We start from the raw sequence: 22,928 nt of genomic DNA on the forward strand, positions 1-22,928 counted from the left end.
TAATAATTCAAGTGGAATTTGATTTTCTCTTGTATTTCTTTCCCACATATCAACATATGTGGCACATTACATAGAAATAAAATGAAAGTTCACTCGTATTGGTAATCCAATATGTAGACACCGAATTATTTGTCCGTAGATGGCGATCAACCTTATAAAAGTTCCGAATTTGAATAATGTTCACACACACAGTTCACTATCTGGTAATCCAAGAAATATCCGTAGTGACCGCCATGAAGGTTGGAAATCCAACTGATGTTCATAAATCAGGCATGGGTTTTTATAATAAAATGACCATTGTCCGATAGGTAAACCCGGATGTAATCAAGATTAATAGCATAAAGATATTATCACAATTAAACGACTAGACAATCTATCGACAGTTTGATAGAAAATATATCTACTTAAACTTATCAATGACACCATCGCCTTAAGGAAGGTTATAAACACTTTGACATGTGAATACTATATGTAATTGTCGGTCACTCCACAAAAATAAGACCACAATGCCTTAGGGTAGATTTTAAACTTGTCAACACATCTATAGGTAAAATATACAATTATATAACGAGAAGGCCAACTCCCAGGTCGACATGCATCTCCCAGTCTCCTGTACATCAAATGATGCCTAGGTCCATCTTTCTAGCGGATTTCATCGGTGTTTGTCCTTCCTTTTGAAACTGGATAAATGTCGGTTATTTCTGTATTTCCTTCGCCTTCTTCCTCTCTCTTTCCAAGATGTCTGAGCAATCGGGCGTGCTTCCATATGTATCGCGCTTGAGCCAATGTCATTTCACACGAAGAGAGGATGTGCTCTAGGCTTCCAACCCTGTCACACTGTTGGCCAGTTGGATCTTCCACCAGTCCCCAACGGTGAATATTGCTTGGTGATGGAAGTACATCGTATATATACAACTCTCCCAGATGTCAGAACTGGAGCTGCCATGTTGTGTATTTTTATAGCACTGTCCCAACTTTATAGTCCTGTTGGTAAAAAACACTGATGAATCCCTAACAATCTCGGGAGATGTTTAACTATTCTTCTTTCAGGTATAACATCAATGACCAAGATAGCCATGGTAGTAATCCTTGTTGGAAAAACATGCCCTGTCACTCAACCTTTCTTCAGTATCCGATATCTGGATTTGACTGTTTTAAATTTCATCACGGCCCAGGATATTTATCTTCCAGTGCTGTCAAGATCCAACTTGCTTGGATATGTGTTGTTGCGGTGATTGACAGATCATCCATGAATTCCCTGCGTGGTGGTTGTCTGATATCGGGTGTAGACAGCGGACCTCTCGTCTCCCTTTTCCCTGCCTCGATGATCATGTTCATAGCCATAATGAACAGCACTTCAGGAATTGTACAGCCAGTTACCATTCCCTTCTTCAATTTCTGCCATGATGTTACATCTGCAGATAAAAACCTTGTAAATAGCTTTTGCTGATTTCCTTCATTCTCAGTACATTGTAAACAGAAAATATTCTGATGGTGACAAACTTAAACAGAAAACGTTTTAGTTGAGATATCAAACGAAACTTTATTCTTGTTCGAATCTAATGATTCTGCGGAATCCTGTGCGTGTCATGTAATTTTATAAGTCATCTTGTTGAGGAAAAAAACTACACGACACGTATAGGTTTCCGTAGGACTCAAAACATTTTCTGTTTATGTCTGTTTTGTCTGTTTAAATATTTTTATCTAGAATGTACTCTGGTCAATGACTCTGGAAAAGAAAACAGCAACCCTATTGTAAGGCGCGGCGTTCTTTTTCCTATAGTCATCTGAAATTGTCCGACTCTGTATCACGTAGAACTGTCCGTTATTTGGAGTCCAGTAAAAAGAAATCAGTTTCCGTTTGTATTGTTTGCTGATCATTGTTTCATTTCTTCTTTTTTTACTAGCATTCTGGACTAGTCAATGACATAGACTCCCAGAGTCTCACCACATAGCAACTTATCGGTGGTCTCCAAATTAAACGCACCGCAGTTATATGTAATCCAGGCACGGAGAACCATTATACGTTAGATGGCGATTTCGGACTTCGGGTGTTTAGATATACAAGGTCTCTCTCTAGCACGGACGCCTCATTGCATGAATCAAAGTAAAATGCAATTACATTTATTTCTTTCTAACTGAAGATGAATGTCCCTAGTCTCATCCCAAAGGTGAGAGAGGTACTTATTGTTACCCCTACTGTGTTTACAGCATTAGGTATCAAATACTGACGTGACAGTTATACAGGAAAGGATGACTTTGTATGATTGCTTTTAGTGTCATCGCCGTTTTGAAATCCAGAACATTGTAGTCTAGATTGTTTGCCTGGCCATCATACGATTTACCGACTAGTTCAAGGCGGGCGTATACATATCGTGCATCTTGCTTGTTGAGATAAACCCTAAAATAAATAATATTTCTACGTCCGGGACAAGAGACACAAAATCCTCGTATGCGTCTAGCTGTCAATATGGATAAGGTTATCTGAGACCCCGTATACGATTTTGGCTGCAACACTCGATGATCAGCGAAATCTAAATGCTCGTGATGTGATACTATCCATGTCAACTTGATAGCCCCATTTAATATTATATTGTCATGTCCCCTAACACCAAAGCATAGTTTTCAGTCCTGTTCCTGCTTGACGCTTAACATACAAGGAAAATCAATAGTTTACCTGTTGATAATATTAGAGGTGGCATTATTGTGGTATAAAATGTGAAGGAGTGATATACATGTATGGAAAGTGTGATGAGCAAAGCTTATGTTCTTAAGAAAGGTTTGCAAATACACAGTGACCATCCTTAGTCAATGCAAAAGAGTTATACGCTTAGCTGCAGTTAGAGTTTGTTCTTATACGATCGCGATCACTACATGAGCACACTACACGAAGTATGAAGAGATCCTTCGGAGATCCATAGACGCGTACCCATGGGAGAAGGCTGTCCATACAAGTAACCCATCGTTAGGAACTTTAGCTAGATTCTCAGAAGTCCTGACACATGTTCTCTGCTTTAAATAGTCCACTAACAACATACCGCTTTAAAGAAGGATACTGTTGGAGTAATTGGGATTAATAGAAATGAAGAAGGTCTTTCCCCAAGAATGGTAGCGTAGGATACACCTAAATGGCGAGTGCGATTGCCTGAATGTACATTTCTTATGCAGTCAGAGATGATGATACTTATTCAGTCGTGAATATGAGTGTTATGGTTGACACCCAGACTGGAATGAACCATGAAACTGTGTTATACCAATAAAAATAAATAGTTTCTATATAAACTATATTGTCAAAAATGCCAATAAATAAACTGTTCTGTCGAGCGGTTCAATGAACTGTTAAAATCGACTCTTAAAATGTGCTGTTGGACTGGAGTGACGTCACAATGGGATATAACAAAACAGTTATCGACTGAATTTTCGGGCAACAGATGATTTGATGGACCCTCACATAAACTGTTGCCTTCGGCCTCGGGCAACAGTTTGTCTTCGGATCTAACAAATCATCTATTGCCCTCAACCACAGTCAACAACTGTATACTGTGCTGTTCGGTATCCTTAACTGAGAAGTAGATGACACTAAAATGGCTTGCTTTAGATGCTAAAAGACCATACAACTGTCTGGCAAAACGCACTACAGAAGGCTGTAGTAAATACTGACTTAGCTGTTCATTGGGCGTTAAACAGTTATAAATCAGAGCATGCTTTTCAAGGTAAACTTTACGAGGATTGCATTTTTTAACAACTCCAGAGCATGTCAATTGATAACATGTCTGACCGCTGGATGACATTGATCTTCTCCGATATAATTTTTCAGGCTGCGATAGGGAACATTTATGAAGTTAAGTGATCGTTTGATATCACGTGAGAAGAAGTCAACCAGATTCAATATCATAACCGGTACTGTCCATGATGATCTTCCTTGTGGCTTGGTATCTCGACCTAAATCTGTTTACCAAGTCTGTCCGGTTGTTCTGTTGGTGTAAGGAAATGAGTCGTTTATATTCCCTTACAGCTTCATGTCGAATTTCCTTCACGCGCTCAAGACGATGAATCTTCACCAAAAGTTCCATGTAACTTAGGTAACAATACAACGAAAGCGGACTGCCAGGAATATAGGTCTGAACCACTGGGGTTATATCTATGGATCTTTCCCATAAAGGAACAGACTCTTGGTATCGTTTTTTCTTTACATACGAGTCTGCTAGGAGTTCCAACACTTCCATGACATTAACGTTTCTTGGGGTCTCAATATCCCTAATTTCCAGAACCTGATTGAAGTAAGAAATAGCACTATCGTAATTTCGAAGCCGATGGTTCATCCTCCCTAGATTTTCTAAAGTAGCTAGGCGACCTATTCCGTGTACCCCAGGTGTTCTTGCCAGTACCAGTTCCGCCTGGTAAAGTATCTCCATGGCCGCCTTGTTGTCACCGTGGACTGATTTCTGGAGGGCGACGTTGTTGAGAGAAGCCACAATCGCCTGAACACCTTCCTTGATTTCAGTCCTGATTTCAAGAGCTTCCGTGAAGTACTCCAATGCCATGTCGTAGTCTCTGTTTGTTTGCTTAAATAAACCTAAACAATTATAGCACTGTGAAGTTGTTCTATTGTACTTTGTACCAAATTTCCTGACGCTTCTGTTAAGAGCATCCCGCAAGCAACGCTCTCCTTCTTCATGAAAATCTGGAAAAAAAACCAAAAGACGACGGTATATTTTCAGTAGCTTCATTTGTCTTGACGTTATATCTGCATTAAATAGAAATTACATAATCATTCCACAATTTTATGAGAGGAATATATATATATGTTTCATATCATCTTAAAACAGCATACCATCACAAAAAAAAACTTCGAACAGAAGGATGAAATTCTTCTTCCACAAGAGCAGTAGTTAAATTCTTATGAAATAAATTCGGTTCTTTTCCTTGGAAATGAGCACAGAACAATATCGAGTTACCATTGGGACAAAAAGGCATTTCAAATTTTCAATCATCAACATACATAAAAAGATCCGCATGGTTGTTACTACAACATTTTAGATATTTTCAAAAATAACAGAAGTGACGTAAACCAATTACCTGCCCGTCCGTATACTATTCCAATGTTTATAAGGGTGTTGAGTATGGGTTCCTCGTCATATAGTCCAATGTGATCAGCGATGTTCAGCGAAGTCTGTAGGGCTCTGGCAAATTAAGACATTCTTTATCGTGTTTTTTCCATTAAACATTACACTTCAGTTTCAGATCTTTCAGAACGTATCTATTAAGATAAAATTGTATATCGCCTTTTTTAGACAGTTGACTATTGGTTGACCTAGAAGTTTTGTTTCTAATACTAAAACAGTATTTCTTTTTTATCTATCTATATATCTCAATAACCACGCTATCAACATACTCCAATGACTCTGATTTTCGTGACTGTCGGCTGAGGTTTTCTCCCAGGTCCGAGTAAATTGTGACGTGTGTCGAACACCATTGGTCGTTACCGAGAAGAGTCAGACTCGTTCTGTAATTGCTCTCCGCCTCACTGAACTTCGCCTATTTCAAATTAAATAATTACGCATTGTAGAATACACTAATAAGTCATCTCCAAATTCAAATTCACGTGTAAAATCAGGACTTTTTATTGTCAGCAGTAGTTAATATAATTTTGTCTGGTATTATGAATGAAAGAATAAGTTTAAACATACCATTTCATTTGTCAGCATTTTCCCATATCCACCCCTCAGTATAGCTTCGTCCTCAGGTTTTCCGAACAGTGGGGTTATCTCCAAGCATTTACGGTAAAACGAGACGCTCTCATCTGTAACAGAGTAAACATTATTTAAAAATAATTACAACTAACATTTAAAAGTTCACAGTATGAACGGAAATGTATAGTATTTTTTTAAATTTCGTAGTTGCGAGTCTGTATAGCGGTACTCGGTCACTTGCTAAGACAAATGAAACAACGGATAGTGGATATTTTTTGCCAATTTTATTTATTCTATACGATTTTGCTGTAATCTAAAGTTATAAACGGCGTCATGGATAGCAATTTGAACTACCAGTGACTAATGAAGTTTTGAGTGTTTACCAGCATCAACATTTCAGACACTTTTCGTGAGTTGATCTGCTGTTCATCACCGAAGAATTGAGACACCCGCCTAATATTTTGCACTATTTTAAGGTATTCTGTCTGGCTTTCATCATTTCAAGCACCATCACATGTTTATAAATGAATCCAACAATATAAAACACATAAATACATATTAATGGACACAATATCTTTGACTTAATCGTATTTTGAAGTTGTAGGATGATCAGTTAAAATTGTATAGTCACTTGCATTGTTTTGAAACTGCGATGTATAGTTGCTTGCGAGGGCACTTGTATAGTCGCTTGTTATAAAGAGGAAATATATTCCGAGGACGTCTATAATGTTAAACATATTTGTAGTTACGAATAATACAGATATTCGGTGTTTTACTGACCCGTATACCATGCCTGTTTTCATTTATCCCGCTTCTATACTCACAAGTGAAGATACAAAAAACAACTAATGATTATACTATACACTTCCGTTCATACACCGTGAAGTTTAATAACTGCGAATGCACATCAGTTAACATTAACATTCACATTTTTTAATAACACGGTGTGACATATTTGCAGCCATATATTAATAAGCGTTATCGAGCATAAAATCATTCGCTTCGTTATTTTCGATATTTTGTATATCAGCAGCGTTAAGGGTTAATTAAATAGTTTCACCATTGAAAAGCGTCAGTTTTGTTAACTAGATTAACATCAATATAAAATGGTCAAAAATCAACTTCACCTCCCATATAGTTGTGTAGTAGTTGTGAGGATGAAGCTACAAGGTCCACAAACACGTGATACGTGTCGCCAGTACTATATTCTACGTCACTGAGAAGCTTCTGTAGATTTGGAAACTCGTGACTGAGTTGCTCTAACGCTTGTGTGTATTCTGTTGTGTCGAGTTTGGAGCTGATGTCCTTTAATACATTACCAAATACTCGGCAATATCGATCTCTCACCCCTGAAAAGTACAATGTACTGCGATATTAGTGGAAAGATGTAAGTTGTATGACATTGTCATTTATAAGCTTGCGTTATCAGTATATCAAAACATAAATAACTTTATCAAGCATGAAGCCAATTACATCAGGTGCTTTGAAAAAAGAAATATTCATGCTTTATCTGTAATAACTTTGTTTAGTGAATATACCATGCTTTATCTGTAATAACTTTGTTTAGTGAATCTACCTTACGTTGTATTCCTTTTTTAGCATTTCTCTAAAAATATAAGTTTATAAACTCGGTAACATGAACTTATGGCCGGTTTCATCTAAAAGTTGTAAGAAAATAATGTGATAAAAACCAAACGGAAACCATGTCCATACTTCTCTTGTTACATATGACGTTAGAAATCTGAAGACAATCCCGCAGAATGCCATGTATGTTGTATCGCCCTGCTGATTGGTCAAAGCTCAAGATATGATGATCACGAAAATAGTCCATGGTACCGTCGAGATTTTGTCTTTGGAGATTTAAAGGTTGAGATGTGTTTTCTTCCTCGGTTACATTATCTGTGTATATAGATCCAGGTACATTAATGCATACTTTATCCAAGTTCTATTTTATATTAAAACATTATGTCTTTAGTGTGTGAAGTTAGACGGCTCTTTCTGTAGAAGCTTGCAATTGTCTTTATACTGCACGCAGTAAACTTCATATGTTCATAAGACTTAAATAGTTATTCTGTAAATAACATATGTTATAACTTACACATCATCCCACGAGCTTGCTCAAGCTGGAATGACGCTGGTATGTACTCTAATGCTGCGAGTCGTTGCTGGAAGAGGACCGACAACTGATGCAATAACTTGGTGAAGATGAAATCTGGAAATATATCCGTATGTTCCTCTTAGAAACTTAATGTTACAGACCTTAAACTATTAAGTTTGTCTCTAATGTTCTCTAATGTTCTTTTTATAATATCTGATCAAATATGATACTATTATTACAATTTGATGAAAATGAACAATTGAATCAAACTAAATATGGTTAGATTTCCAATATGCCAATATGAAGACACAATATGGTGTAAATGCACAAATACACTATTTCTAATATGTAAGTATTGCATAACTCTAATATTATCATATGTAGATTTTACATCTGTATGATTTAAAGTTCTTTGAGTTAGATTACTCATCAATTACCTACCAATGCCCAATACGTGTTAAGAACTCGTAAGAAGCCAAACGAAATATCAGAAGTAGTTGACCACAGTGACTGTTCATATTTTTGCTTAACACTGACTTGAATGTTTACTGTTTTAATGCTACTAAGTGACATACTAGTTTAGTATAGAACGGATATTACCGCCAAATGTCCATACTAGTATTAAGTATGATTTTGTTCATGCAGAATGGCATCTTAATATTACTGTTCATAAAGTATACTAGTGTGCTTTATATAATTCTACAATGCAGTTAGATAGATGAATGAATGATCGTATTGATATGCTTTACATTTTGGTTTTGTTTATTTCTTGTTTATAGATATTTTTCATTTTGTTGTTGTTGTTGTTGTTGTTGCTGCTGCTGTAATAACCTTTGGTACATCACTGTGTGTGTTGAATTGCAGAGCAGATGTTTGTAGTTTTTTTTCGTGGTTAGTAGTTACTTTTAAAATGTTTCATTCTGTCACTGTGTAGCAGATTTAGTTTTTTTTTCTATTTTATACATTGTAATATGTATTGATGCCCTACTTACCAGGTTTTTCGTCCGCTGGGAAAAATTCATCACTGAGATACTCTATTCTGGACGCAGTTAGTAGCATGATCACCTCATCAGCTGTATACTCGGCTAGTTGAGTACCTGAAAAGGAAAATATAAATGAGAAACGTTTTTCTTAAAATATTCAATTTTTTAATTCCATTATTTCGATGGAATTCATAGATCGATCTTGCGCTATTACAATGTAGTTACCTGACTTTTGCTGTAACATTAAATCCCATCCACAACATAAATTCCTTAGATTAGCAATGTATGAACCTGTCCTATTTCATTGTAACATCTAAACCACCTTACGTTGAAGTCACGTTTTATGTACAGAGCACTTCAGATTATGATTTGTGATCCTACCTACTATTTGTAGAACGAGCGGGAGTCCTTCACACAGAGTCGCCATTTTTCGTAGATTTGCTGAATTTTCTTCCGGTGCCATTTGATGCAGAAAGAGAAAAGATTCGTCCTCACTTAAGGGTGAAAGTTCACGGAAAAATCCCAAGTGTCTTTCAGCTTCTGGTAGAGCAACACATGATGTTAGAATAACATGCAGACGTTCTGACGTCATCAGAAGTCTCTGGAGGAAATTGATGAAGTTTAAATATTCGTCACTCTCGATAACTTTCTCACAGTTATCAATGATCACGATCATTTCGTGGTCAAGGCCATAGATATAGTCGATAATTACTGATGCTGCCTGATTCATATTTCCACCCATTTCATCGTACATTTGTAGTTCGCTCAGAATTCGTCTGTACAGCTGGAACATGGGCTTGGTCTTTGGAAGCTGTCGTATCACCATTTTTGATGAATCGATCGTTCCTTCCTGGAAACGTCTTGTAAGTTCCAATGCCGTCCGGCTCTTTCCAATAGATTTCAAACCAAATATCCCCATGAATCTGTGATTGTTCCATGTTTCTTGAAACTTTTACAGAAATTCCTCTCTACCTACAAACGGATGCAACGATTAATCCGACATGACACCCGCAATGTGAAATTGCAGTCATAAACCCGTACGCAATTTAAATACTGTAGGTTTAGATATCAGCTAAAGCTCGGAGGTGTTTTTGTGAACAAAGATTGGCTGCGTTTACATAGTATACTCTTTAAATAACGAATACATTAGACCACAAGCGGGAAAGTACGGTTAATACTACAGAAGTATAGGGCTGTAAAAGAAATATATATAGATAATGGTTGTTGAGGGTAAAATGGGGCATAACACGTTACACATTCTTGTGTTTATGAATTGTTTCAATTTGAGTTTGTCAGAGCACGGTCGAGCAGCAGACAGCATATAATTTGTATAGAACATAAAAACTCGAGGAACATAAAAAACTAACGTTTTATTATCTTACACATTAACCAGGACAATTTACGAAGACAGACGATTGTTTACCGTGGAAATGATTTCCTGGATAGACATATCTCTTGAAATTGCAATATGCGGTATTAAGACGACATTATACAATGACGGGTAAATAGGCTGAATGATACAATATATATTACATCATACCTAGCTTATGAGCTACCTTTTGGGGTAGGTCATAAAATGTAAGGTTAGTCAGGGATTTCCCGATTTAGAGGGGAGCTACAGAACCCGCCGGTAAAAGTTAACTATTCAATCAGGTGTCATGAACTCCATAGCACCCATTTACAGTTTTATTTGTGAATAAGGAAACCTCGACTTGAATACTTGCTATTCTTTATACATTGATATTTAACTTTAGACCTTGTTATTCTAGATATGGATGGCTATCTTTTCTGAAAGTAATTTACATAGTTGTATCAGAAACATGTATTAGAGAGATTGGCAACTCCGCCATTTTTACTATCAGCAGATGTACCTCTGTATGTGTTTATGGATTTTATGGATATATACTCTTTAAAAGTTAAATACAGCAGAATAAATTTGATATGTTAGAAAAGTTCAGTAATTTTTAGATGGTTTGAGTACGATTTTAGAAAAAAAATATTTGAATTTATTTGCTCATAAAAGAAAATGCACTTCCGGTTTTGAATGTCTAATTTTCGAAAAACCAGGTAAAATTGGTCATTTTCGAGCTTTCAAAAATCAAATTATATCATATTAATCGGGACAATAGGTCACGTCAAAATATGATATTATATCTAATTTTATATTGATGCAGAAATGTCATATTTAAAAGAATACAATTAAAAGTAGTTAGCCAAGGTTAAAATGCCAATAAACCGGAGGTCTCGCTACCTGTCAGCAAAGACAAAGACGGAGTTTCCAATCTCTTATGGATATGTTTCTGGCTGTATGTATCAGCTTATCATGGGATATTACCGTAGTATTTTATCGTCAGTTGTTTTATCATAATTGTTTATTTGTATCTCACTCAGAGTTCACCTTCTGGGCTATCTCTATGTCTGCCTGCATATTCATAGCATTTTTGTGAATATTATTAATAGATTATGTTATAAATCAAGGGTTCTTATAAAAGTAGCTGGGATAGAACAATTAAAATACATATGCTTTCAATAGCGGAACAGATAGTCAGAACAATTGGACTCGTAATAGACAACGACAACCATAATTTTTTTCTCCGCTTTTTATGATAAACACCTGTTCCACATCATAATGTTGCCTCTGTCAGGAAGTCTCTTGGTTGATTTCACTGGTTGAAGTATGTCAAAAAGGGATTCTACCAATCATGCATCAACGTGGAATTGGAGCGATTGGTTACCCACGGTCAACATAAGATATTTTACTTCTGTCCCAGTTAGAACGACACATAGTATGCGCTATACTATTATACTATACATAGAACAAATAATACGTCCTACGTGCTCACAAAGACATGCGCGAATTTATTCCAATTAATCGCGAAAAAAACTCAAAATACGCTTTGACTGCATTTCGACCTTACTTTTGAGAAATAACTATTTATTCATATGTGATTTCTTTCGTTCATAATCGTCATTTCCTTAGCATCACTAATGGGTCATGTATAATGATAATACAGTTATAACTGTTAAGTGTCTTAAGCATAGCTGATAGGCGATTGTCGAGTAGGTTTGATGTCCTTACATATTATTACAAGCCATCCTCCTCTGGGTCGTGGTTTCGAAATCAATGTAAGGCAGTTACCGATAGATACTACTGACGGTTGTATTTTGTTTTCTTGAATCAGGTTCATCCTTAAAAACCTGGATATTAATAGGACGTCAAACAAAGCAAACATAGGCATCAATGTTGTCTTATGTGTGGATGGAACAGCTGCTTAGAGTATCTTAAACATGAATGTATGGGTTTTATATAAGAACGGAAGAGCGTATATGTATCCTAAGTATTAATGAATGTTATATGAAGTCGGATAAGCTGTCTTGTTCATTCTTCATTTAAGGGGTATTATGTAAGCACACGACGCCTTTATCTTTCTATCTATGTCACATGTCTGTCGATAACATATTTAACCTAGGTTAGTTAAAATCTTATATCAAGACGGCAACAACGCGTCTCGCATAGCCTTTGCGTTGTGCATGATTCTATTGCTATGTGGGAGTATTCACCCAGTCTCGATATCATAACCAGTACTGTCCATGATGCTCTTCCTTGTGGCTTGGTATCTCGACCTAAATCTGTTTACCAAGTCTGTCCGGTTGTTCTGTTGGTGTAAGGAAATGAGTCGTTTATATTCCTTTACAGCTTCATGTCGAATTTCCTTCACGCGCTCAAGACGATGAATCTTCACCAAAAGTTCCATGTAACTTAGGTAACAATACAACGAGAGTTGGTAGCCAGGTATTGAGGCCTGGAGTACTGGCGTTATATCTATGGATCTCTCCCATAAAGGAACAGACTCTTGGTATCGTCCCTGCATAACATACGAGCCTGCTAGAAGTTCCAACATTTCCATAACATTTACATTTCTTGGGGTCTCAACATCCCTAATTTCCAGAACCTGATTGAAATATGGAATAGCCCTATCGTAATTTCGAAGCCGATGGTTCATCCTCCCAAGATTTTCTAAAGTAGCTAGGCGACCAATTCCGTGTACGCCTGGTGTTCTTTCCAGTACCAGTTCCGCCTGGTAAAGCATCTCCATGGCCGCCTTGTTGTCACCGTGGACTGATTTCTGAAGGGCGACGTTGTTGAGAGAAGCCACCATCGCCTGAACACCTTCCTTGATTTCAGTCCTGATCTCAAGAGCTTCTGTAAAGTATTCCAATGCCGCGTCGTAGTCTTGGCCGGTTTGTTTTAATGAACCAAGACTGTTATAACATTTTGAAGTTATTCTGTTGTACTTTGTTCCGAATTTCCTTATACTTCTGCCAAGAACTTCCCGCAAGCAACGCTCTCCTTCGTCACGGAGTTCTGAAAACAAAAATATATGATGTAAGGATTTCTATGGCTCCATTTGTAACAATATGATGCTAGAGAACCTTAACGGAGTAGAAGTATATGGTGTTAGGAGGTATGAAATGTATGGTCAGTGTTTATAAAAAAAAACCCATAACGATTGTAAAATTGAGCAAAAAGTGATTGATTTTCTCAGACTGAATTTCAGCTTATTTCATTCCAAGCATTTATACGCAGAACAGTGTCACCTGGAACCAAACCTGAACATAACATGAGCAGTTTATGCTGTTAGAGGATTTGTCCTAGTGAGGGAAGAATAAGATATTTACAGTTATCCTTCATATACCAGAGTATACAACGATCACATGTTTCCTCCTTCTTGACGCATATAGCATACATGTATAGGTAATATAAGCAGATGACTTGTTAACTCTTTGTGAGTGCTGTTGGATGAGTTGTCATTATTTTTTGTAGTAAACCGTAGCGGAGTAGCACAGTGAATTAAGAACCACATTATTTACTATAAAGAGAGTGATGTACATTTACCACAATATACCAAAATACAATGTACACACACTCATGGATGCATGCTTCAGAAAGGAGAGACCGTCTTGGAAAGAGCACGGCCGAGGATAGTGTCAACATGAAACACGCAGCTAGTCAACCAGTCTAGTTATTTTTGAGGCATAACTGAAGTGAAATTATTATATATGTTTTACCTGCTAATGCATATACCCTTCCAATGTTTATAAGGGTGTTCAGTATAGGTTCCTCGTCATAAAGTCCGAGCTGATCAGCGATGTTCATCGAAGTTTGTAGGGCTCTAACAAATACAAACAATAGAATATACTTCTATTAGAATATATTATTCTAATATTTATATGTTTCTTAAGCTGTGATTCGAATAGTAGACCAATAATGAACCTGACAAGTCTACTAATTTATTATAACACAGAAATATGATTTTTTTTCTATGTTCAAATCTCATTTCATCGTTAATGCTATTCTAGTTTGCGACACCAGAAAATGTCATAATTTATTAGATTTTGATTAAACATGTTTATAGAATGACATCATTACTACTACTATAGTCATGTGGTCAACATACTCTAATGCCTCAGCTTTTCGTGATTGTTGATTGAGGTTTTCTCCCAGGTCCGAGTAAATTGTGACGTGCGTCGGACACCATTTGTCGTTACCAAGAAGAGCCAAACTCGTTCTGTAATTATTCTCCGCCTCTGTGAACTTTGCCTATTTCAAAATATGTAATGAAATTATTACCGAGAACACCGGTGTGATATAACTTCTTCAATATCTTAAAAACAAAAGATGCCTGATTTGTAGTCAATATGATAATTTGTTACGATGTACATGTATGTATATTTGATAATTCTTCTATCGTGAACTAATTAATTGTTTAAGCAATATACCCTTTCAACTGTTAGCATTTTCCCGTATCCTCCCCGAAGTATAGCTTCGTCCTCAGGTCTTCCAAACTGTGGTGTTACCTCCAAACATTTGCGGTAAAACGAGACGCTCTCATCTGTAACACAGTAAGTAGTGTCATACCTTTTTTGTTTGTTTATTATTTTTAACTTCATAAAAAGTTGGAAATACATTACATTAAATTTTAGAGCAATCGTTTTAATATGAGTATGTTTTATTACAAAATAATATCGACAAAAAAAAAAAACAAATTCACCTCCCATATAGTTGTGTAGCAGTTGTGAGGATGAAGCTACAAGGTCCACAAACACGTGATACGTGTCGCCAGTACTATATTCTACGTCAATGAGAAGCTTCTGCAGATTTGGAAACTCGTGACTGAGTTGTTCTAACGCTTGTGTGTATTCTGTTGTGTCGAGTTTGGAGCTGATGTCCTTTAGGACGTTACCAAATACTCGGCAATATCGATCTCTCACCTCTGAAAAATAAAAAATAAACAAATAAAAGTAATCCGATAAGAGGAAAAATTCAATATGTATATAATCGTCAAATAAATCGTTATAATTGCTATTTACTTGTCGTTATAATTAAACTTACGAATAAATCTATTATTGATGAAACCAGAAAATAAGGTTAGAAGTTCTGAAAAGTAATACGATTTTTCATCGTGGACATATATCATAACATATATTGCTCCTTTTCGTTCACTATTCTTCTAGAAATCCACTTAGAATATTTTCAAAAATATTCTTTATTCTAAAAGATATTAGGTTTTAAAAATCCTGTCACCAGTTTAAAGCTTCCTAGTTAATTTAATCAGCCTACTTATTGCAAGAGAAATGATAAAAAAAAGAAAACAAAGATAAAGGAAAAACAATATTCATGTATACTTCTCTTGTCACATATGATATTAGATATCCGAAGACAGTCCCGCAGAATGCCGTGTATGTTGTATCGCCCTGCTGATTGGTCAAAACTAAGGATATGATGATTGTGTAAGTAGTCCATTGTGCGATTCATGTCTTGTCGTCGGAGATTCAAAGGCTGCTCTGGATTTTCTTCCTCGGTTATGCTACCTAAGAATATATGCAGTCAGTATATCAATGCATATAATAATTCGGTGTTCTAAATCGAACGGCTTATTATTTGAAAATCTCGTTCTTACAATGCAGGAATAGCAATGGTAGTATTCTTATTCAATATATTTGTTTCTACGAACAGTTTACTTGTGAATATCAACATTTTCTCACAATGTCATCATAAAATCCTTAATAAATTCCGTTTCATTTCATAGGGCTACAATAACCACTGTGTTATATTTCTTACACATCATTCCACGAGCTTGCTCCAGCTGGAATGACGCTGGTATGTACTCTAATGATGCGAGTCGTTGTTGGAACAAGACTGACAACTGACGGAACAACTGGGTGTAGATGAAACCTGGAAATATATCCGTTTGTTCTTCTAAGAAACAAAGTTTGCTTAATGTTACAGACTTTGAATTATTACGTTTTACTCTAATGTTCTTTTTATAATGTTCGGGTTGGATATATATCTCTTCAAATATGATAATACTATTACAATTTGATGAAAATGAACCTTTGAATCAAAATAATATTGTCAGTTTTCAGTATGTAATTTTTAATATGCAGACATAATATCGTGTTAACGCACCACAACAAAATTTAAATTGTCATGATTGCATGGATCAAAGTACAAATGTAGAATGATCTATTTTTTCAGTTTCTGTCAGTAATAATATTACCAACAAACTATCGGCGAAGTACTTCGTGCCATAATACGGTTATTATTACCAATGCTGAACACCGCATTGAATGTTCGAAGCTCAGGACTAATGCAGCTTAGGTATAGAGCTATTAATAGACATATTCTTAGATAATATTGTTTAAGTGATTGCATTTACCGATGTGCATGCCAAATGACATTTAAAATAATTCGGTTCATTTTTATTTAAACATACGTCATTGCCAAATATGCATTGAGATAGTGCACAAATTGTAAAACCTATATAATGCCTGTTCCTAACCAATGTGTGATATCATATTTACAATGCACTGAATGGGGTAATATTATCATGTATTAAAAGTATTGTTTTGTAAATAATAACCAAAATTTGATATTTAAAAGCAGTCTGATCAAAAGTAAACTATACCAATAAGTCAAGTTTAATAAAAACAAATATCTACTCATAGATAAGCGAGTTAACATCACACACAATACATTTCTTGTTCGTTACGTATAAATATCAGAAAGTAGTCTATAGATTATGAACAATGTGTTGTGTATACTAGCATTCTCATATGTACAGGTCTTTGTTATCTAAAAAGACTTCGTCAATATGTTTGAACTCTTTGTTTTTGTTTTAAGAAAGACCATTGAATTGTCACTCGAGTGTCAGATTACAGAGCAGGTACATTGTTTTCTATTTAGCCCATGAATGTATGAATAACATCTGCATTGAATCTTAACAAAGCTGATTTCTTTCAATGCAGTGAAATAATAGTTATGTTGTTTTTTTTACTTTAAATCTGTATCATCAGTCTTACGTACCAGGTTTCTCGTCCACTGGGAAGAATTCGTCACTGAGATATTCTATTCTGGACGCAGTTAACAACATTATCAATTCATCAGCTGTATACTCGGCTAATTGAGTACCTGATAGTAACAAAATACATGTGATTTCTCATAAACTGTTTATCAATAATTGGACTTGTTCTCAAATTTCTACACCTTTTTCTATACAATTGAATTCAACAAAGTTTAAATCCCCAATGTTAACAATTTACAAGGCAAAGGCTGTTGTGGCATTTGTTGTGTTTTTTGTATAATAAGATTTACATGTACAACTCAGAAGTTATAAAGTTCAAAACAATAAAATTTATGTTCATACCTATCATTTGCAGAGCGAGCGGGAGTCCTTCACATAAAGTTGCCATTTTTCGTAGATTTGTTGAATTTTCTTCCGGTGCCATTTGATGCAGAAAGAGAAGAGATTCGTCATCACTAAGCGGTGAAAGTTCACGAAAAAATCCCAGATGTCTTTCAGATTCTGGTATCGAAACACATGATGTTAGAATAACATACAGATATTCTGACGTCATAAGAAGTTTCTGGATGAAATTGATGAAATTCAAATATTTGTCACTCTTAATGACGTTCTCACAGTTATCAATGATCATGACCATATGATTGTTTAGGGTTCGAATAAAGTCAGTGATAAAAGCTGCTGCCTGACTCATATTTCCACTCATTTCATCGTACATTTGTAGTTCGCTCAGAATTTGTCTGTACAGCTGAAACATTGGCTTGGTCTTTGGAAGCCGTCGTATCACCATTTTTGATGAATTGATCGTCCCCTCCTGGAACCGTCTTCTAAGTTCCAATGCCGTCCGGCTCTTTCCAACAGATTTCAAACCAAATATCCCCATGAATCTGTGATGATTCCATGCTTCTTGAAACTCTGACAGCAATTCCTCTCTTCCTACAAACGGATGTAAAGATAAATCCGACATGACACAAGTTATGGATTCGCAATCATGAACCCATAAATGTGTGATGCACTTCATGCATTGTAGATTTAGATATCAATTTCAATTTATACAATACTGCTATATCATGTATTCACGGAAGGAAGCCATTATAGCATATTGTAATTTCCTTGGCCATTGAAGATCCCTTCACACGCAGAGTTTAGCGTATGTAATCATGCGTTAAGGCATTCGGTTAGCTGTACCTAAATATAACCATATATTGAATTGTATAGTCGTTTGTAATAAACACCTGCTTGTCTAACGTCACAATAACCCAAAAACAATGTAAACGGTGTTTTAAATGTTAAAAACCCCATCCAATTACTTATATGCCTTAATATGAACCGATGTGAAGATTTGCTATGAAGAACATTTCAAATCAGCTTGAGTTGTACTTTCGATATTTAAATGAATCTATCAATTATAAAAAGGATGCACAATACATTTGAATCATACCTACTACTTTATATGCTAAAATGACAGTTTCAGGTTACACAGTCATTGGTTTTATCGACAAACCCATTCCATTCCCGTCTATATTGTATGCTTATTTTTTCCTTTGTATTAAATTGCAGCAATAGCAATTTAAATCACAGGATACCATATTTATTTTCATGGTCAATGCTTGTGATGTAGTTTTGCATTTTATTTTATTTCTTTCATTATATTACCACAAGCTCTCCACATCTAGGTGGCGAGCTCGAATCCCGTATGGGTCAGTGGTTTTTCTCCGGGTGCTCCGGCTTTCCTTCACCAACACACCTAACATGTCCTTACATGACCCTGGATGTTAATATGACGTTAAACTAATAAAATCCTAACCATCTTTCATTATCCAATTATAGTGTTATCCTATTGACATACAATCAAAGCACCGATGAGGAAACCCTATCACATTACTCCGATTACCGGTCGTTCCAATCTAAAAATGCACAAAAGCAGAAACAGCATTGGTAAATGTTTATCTCGGCCATGGTGACCCCAAATCCTTTTTTGAAACCTCGAGGAGTTTTTGTTTTGCGTCATGTAAACAGCTGGCATTCAAGGACATTCTATGTTTTGTGGTGGAGTAAGATCGGAATATGTGAAGAAAAAAACACAAACCTATAGTCGGTATCCGACAACTGTCCCGTGTATGTTTGAGCTCGTAGTTCTGAGGTGGAGGGCTAGTGGTAATGTGTCTGACCTATCCATCTACCGCAGCTCCAACGGTATGAACGCTTAAACGAAAGGCCAAAATGGGTACACTAGGTAGACTAAAGCAAATATGAGGGAGGAGGAGACTCCATCTTTAGTTGCCATTGAACATATGACATTCTGAAATGTTCAATTTGAAGTGATGTACCAGACATAATGTATCAGCTAATGTAAACAACGACAACAACATGTGGAGTTCACAGATTTTGGATATTTCGATCCTACTTCTTTTTCCGTGATAATTTAAAATAAAATGCTATGATGACACACTAAGTATATCCATAACTAATGAATATATATGTAGATGTAGATTCACGCCTTTAATACAATTGTCCTTGGTCTTATGTTTAAAGTGCTTACGTCTGGCAAAAATTAGTTAGTTGATATTTTACATGAGTTGTATCCCTTTAGCTTTTCTATTAATCTTTCTACTATTATAACAAAGCAATTTTTTTTGCAACTGTAAATATTATTATATTATTTGTGTTGACATTCATTCGTTCGTAATTTTAATCACCATGTTAGTCCTGGTCATTTATTCATTTATTTTGATTATATATTTCAGTGTCTGTGTACTTATCGGACTCCGATATCCGCAATCCCGGTTTCTCGGAGTTGTTTGACTGTTCTTCATACATCGATTTAGCTTAACAATAAAACACATCTCTCTCGTAAGATGTCTATACAATTGTCATGCATGCTGTTTTGAAGTTGCTAAAACGTATTAGTAATATCAACACCCTGATGATTGTTAATAGCATACTATCAAACAATTATTACTCTTTGTCGACGTAAATTTCCACTAAACTTTTCTTCCAGTCTTAATAATATCAAACATTATCATACATTGAATTCTGCTAACTTTGTTGTAGTTTAGATCTCATCAATTATAAATACGTTTGGTATTAAAATATCTCTGTATCTTGTTCATATTTTGTTCCATTCGTTTGATTAGTCTTCACCTAAGAAGTAGTTCTATTTTCAACTAATGTAATAACATTATAGCAAATGCGTTATCAACAACGGTTAAATCCAAACAAAATTTTGTGTGGGGAATGAAGAAAAGCTACAAGAAGAAAACATTTGAAGATTTGGAAGAGAAGTCACTTTCTTAATCCTCCATGATATACGCTATAGACATATAAAGTTAAGTTAAAACATAAGACTAGAACCGCCTGACATATTTTCCAGATCAGTTCAGCATGTCTAACTTTTCAAAGTCTATTCCCATCGTCTCCACCGCAACTATAGCCCATACACTTGATATTTTCTATTATTGTCTGTGAATTGAAATTCCGGTATATCATAACTTGTCTAAATTCCTATTGCCCGTCTGCAAATCTCTAACATACTACTGGTTAGTGTTAATGAAATACAAGAGGAATTCTACTTTATTAGAGCGCCAAATGCTTTACTACGAACTCTGATTGTCTTGAAAACAACTGAAAGAAACAGTCTATCAGTAGACGAATAACCGAAGTGAATCCTTGAAAAACCTGTATTGCAACAGTAGATTAACTTAAAATTCAACTCAACGTTGCAGCAATATGAAAACAAGCGACATGCTTATGCAAAATATTTTATCTTTCGAAAAAAAAACATGCTTTAGCTTTCCAAATCACTACTCAAACATTGCATATTCTAATTAAAGATTCAGATTGTCTTGTTGGAACCATTAAACAATTTGCTTGAAAGAAGCAAACCACAGAAAGCTTATACATCTTTTCAGAGTTGCGCGCCCGCGCGCGTTTGCTCAAATTTAATCCTTATTTCGATATGATGTAACTAAAAGAGGCGTTTTTGTTAGAGCATACATTTAACACTGGTATCTAATGTCACGTGAAGACATGACACACCAAAGGTCTTTTCATTACGATTTGTTAAAACTTCAATTTTTAGTTCGAAACCGAAATAGTCAGTTGCATTCGAAAACAACACGCACAAATGACAAATTATGGTATTTAAGGTGTTAAATGGACGACCGACAAAAGTAATAGGTTTTTTGTATAGGGTTTTACCGCTGATCAATAAAATTAATCCCTTCCAATATCCGTACGGTAGAGACCTGCCTGTAGCTCACAGGACACCTTCGATCTGTGCTACTCTCCCGCAGAGCGCATGCGTAAAAGTGTAAGCGTGCTTGCCAACGAAAAATCGGATTATCGCGTAACCTACTGTGATAAAACACATACCCGTATATACTTGTTATTCTCAACGTCAGATCTTTACGGTGAGAAAATTCCTTATGATAATATAGGCAGGAACCGTGAATATCTACCTGGTGTATAATCAGGCATGCATTGATTTACCTGTGTATGTGAGAGGGAAAAGATGCCGATGGATATATTCAATCAGCTGTTACACTGGAATTACGTAGATACACAGAAGGCAAGAATCATGACATAAACTTGTCAAAGTATAGTTTATCTTGTGTCAGTACTTAACGGGGGACGATGGTGTCAGGCCAAAATAGATGTAGTGGGAATCGACCGGTGACTTTCTGTGAAACAATATTAAGGACATCTTGTATTTGTGAGAGTCTTAACGATCGTTATACATGATTATCACAAATCAACTTTCAGTGAATTTTAGGTAAGGCGTGGATTATACAACGTCACAAGGACCATTTTTCAGATAGTCTTTAAGTAACCATATGACCCTAGACAAAATGTCGGAAATGGAATTAATGCGACCTTCACCCGTAGACACGGGTGTCACCTATGACAAAAAAGACATACGGGCGGCCCTGGCTGCCCATAATGCTCAGAAAAAGAAGATGGGCTTCGGTCAGCAGGCGCCTCTTAAAGGCAGTCCACGGATGGCGAGCTACAGACGACGAGCTGTCAAGGGACTGTCTCCCATGTCCATGAACAGTGATAGTCCCAGTTTTACTACTGGATCGTCCCAAACAATGTATGGGGCTAGTATTACTCCTCTTAAAAGTGTAATTAGTGAGAGTCCTTATACATCTATCAGTCAGCAGATTCTACCAACGAAAGACTTGCCAATGATCAGCAAATCTGCTCCACTTATTCAGGATGTAACGCCAAGTTGGAAAGGATCTTCTACGAATCCCAAGGTAAGATGCCAACCTTGATAAGTTTTCATATTTACGAAGAATTCACTAGACCGACCACCAGTAGTTAAACTACACTATCAACCACCTTCCATTGTTAATCTAGAAACAAAAATATCGTAAAGAACAAAATTGTAAATGAATATCTTACAGAATTTTTCGAGAGGGTTAGTAAAGACATTGCCTGTTGCCCTATGCCTTTTTGCGACGAGATCCTAAAATATTCAAGATAAAATGCGACATTGAATATTCTAGAGTCTGCTGACCAGTGTAAGATTGGTATACTGTCTTAACAGTTTCCCTAAGTGACCCTTTCAGCTATACCAATCGATGTCCTACATACTTCAGTCTGGTTTTCAATCTTATCCGTCAAAGATCAAAGTGTGTGTTTATGTAGTAAATGTCCACTTTAAAAGATTGACATTAAAGTGATAGACCCATCGGGTCGCCTGATCCTAGCCAGTAATTCATGTCCCTGCTTATATACGTGTTGACCCCTATGTGCTTTTATATATGTACATACTTATTGATAC

The 22,928-nt window shown here is 36.0% G+C and overlaps 3 protein-coding genes across 21 annotated transcripts in view; 1 reads left to right on the forward strand and 2 right to left on the reverse strand.

The window, feature by feature from the left end:
- Positions 1–578: 578 nt before the first annotated feature.
- LOC138327807 (uncharacterized) lies at positions 579–11,520 on the reverse strand. Of its 2 annotated transcripts, XM_069274204.1 has the most exons (10): positions 11,389–11,520; positions 9,156–9,746; positions 8,784–8,888; positions 7,792–7,905; positions 7,407–7,592; positions 6,821–7,042; positions 5,691–5,803; positions 5,396–5,538; positions 5,080–5,183; positions 579–4,684 (listed from the first exon to the last, which is right to left on the reverse strand). In XM_069274204.1, the coding sequence occupies exons 2-10, from the start codon at positions 9,691–9,693 to the stop codon at positions 3,876–3,878; spliced, it is 2,334 nt and encodes a 777-aa protein (XP_069130305.1). In that variant the 5' UTR covers positions 9,694–9,746; positions 11,389–11,520; the 3' UTR covers positions 579–3,875. The 2 variants fall into 2 exon arrangements, with proteins under 2 accessions (XP_069130305.1, XP_069130298.1); XM_069274197.1 differs by lacking the exon at positions 11,389–11,520 and having other exon boundaries at positions 9,156–9,905.
- Positions 11,521–12,331: 811 nt separating this feature from the next.
- On the reverse strand, positions 12,332–18,296 carry LOC138327800 (uncharacterized). Its single transcript, XM_069274185.1, has 9 exons — positions 17,483–18,296; positions 17,143–17,247; positions 15,898–16,011; positions 15,462–15,647; positions 14,828–15,049; positions 14,556–14,668; positions 14,234–14,376; positions 13,845–13,948; positions 12,332–13,140 (listed from the first exon to the last, which is right to left on the reverse strand). Exons 1-9 carry the CDS (start codon positions 18,156–18,158, stop codon positions 12,332–12,334), a joined length of 2,472 nt encoding a protein of 823 aa, XP_069130286.1. The 5' UTR covers positions 18,159–18,296.
- Positions 18,297–21,493: 3,197 nt separating this feature from the next.
- Positions 21,494–22,928, forward strand: part of LOC138327827 (uncharacterized) — a 35,447-nt gene continuing 34,012 nt past the window's right edge. For 6 of the 18 annotated variants that reach the window (XM_069274335.1, XM_069274319.1, XM_069274350.1 and 3 more), the window contains exon 1: positions 21,497–22,398. In XM_069274335.1, the coding sequence (XP_069130436.1) occupies positions 21,973–22,398 (426 nt within the window). In that variant the 5' untranslated portion in view covers positions 21,497–21,972. Of the gene's footprint in view, positions 22,399–22,928 lie in introns of all 18 variants that reach the window. The other 12 variants (XM_069274301.1, XM_069274362.1, XM_069274262.1 and 9 more) reach the window with 4 other exon arrangements.

Source organism: Argopecten irradians, chromosome 1 (genome assembly GCF_041381155.1).
Source record: "Argopecten irradians isolate NY chromosome 1, Ai_NY, whole genome shotgun sequence".
NCBI classification, from domain to species: Eukaryota; Metazoa; Mollusca; class Bivalvia; order Pectinida; family Pectinidae; genus Argopecten; species Argopecten irradians.

Excerpts from the sequence above, each read along its gene's own strand:
- LOC138327800 (XM_069274185.1), bottom strand. The coding sequence starts at position 18,158 with ATGAAGTGCATCACACATTTATGGGTTCATGATTGCGAATCCATAACT. Across the intron at positions 17,248-17,482 it reads GCTCGCTCTGCAAATGATAG|GTACTCAATTAGCCGAGTAT; the intron begins GTATGAACATAA and ends TGTTACTATCAG. Across the intron at positions 13,141-13,844 it reads AAGGGTATATGCATTAGCAG|AACTCCGTGACGAAGGAGAG; the intron begins GTAAAACATATA and ends TTTTGTTTTCAG.
- LOC138327807 (XM_069274204.1), bottom strand. The coding sequence starts at position 9,693 with ATGGGGATATTTGGTTTGAAATCTATTGGAAAGAGCCGGACGGCATTG. Across the intron at positions 8,889-9,155 it reads GCTCGTTCTACAAATAGTAG|GTACTCAACTAGCCGAGTAT; the intron begins GTAGGATCACAA and ends TTTCCTTTTCAG. Across the intron at positions 7,593-7,791 it reads GCAAGCTCGTGGGATGATGT|ATAATGTAACCGAGGAAGAA; the intron begins GTAAGTTATAAC and ends CTATATACACAG.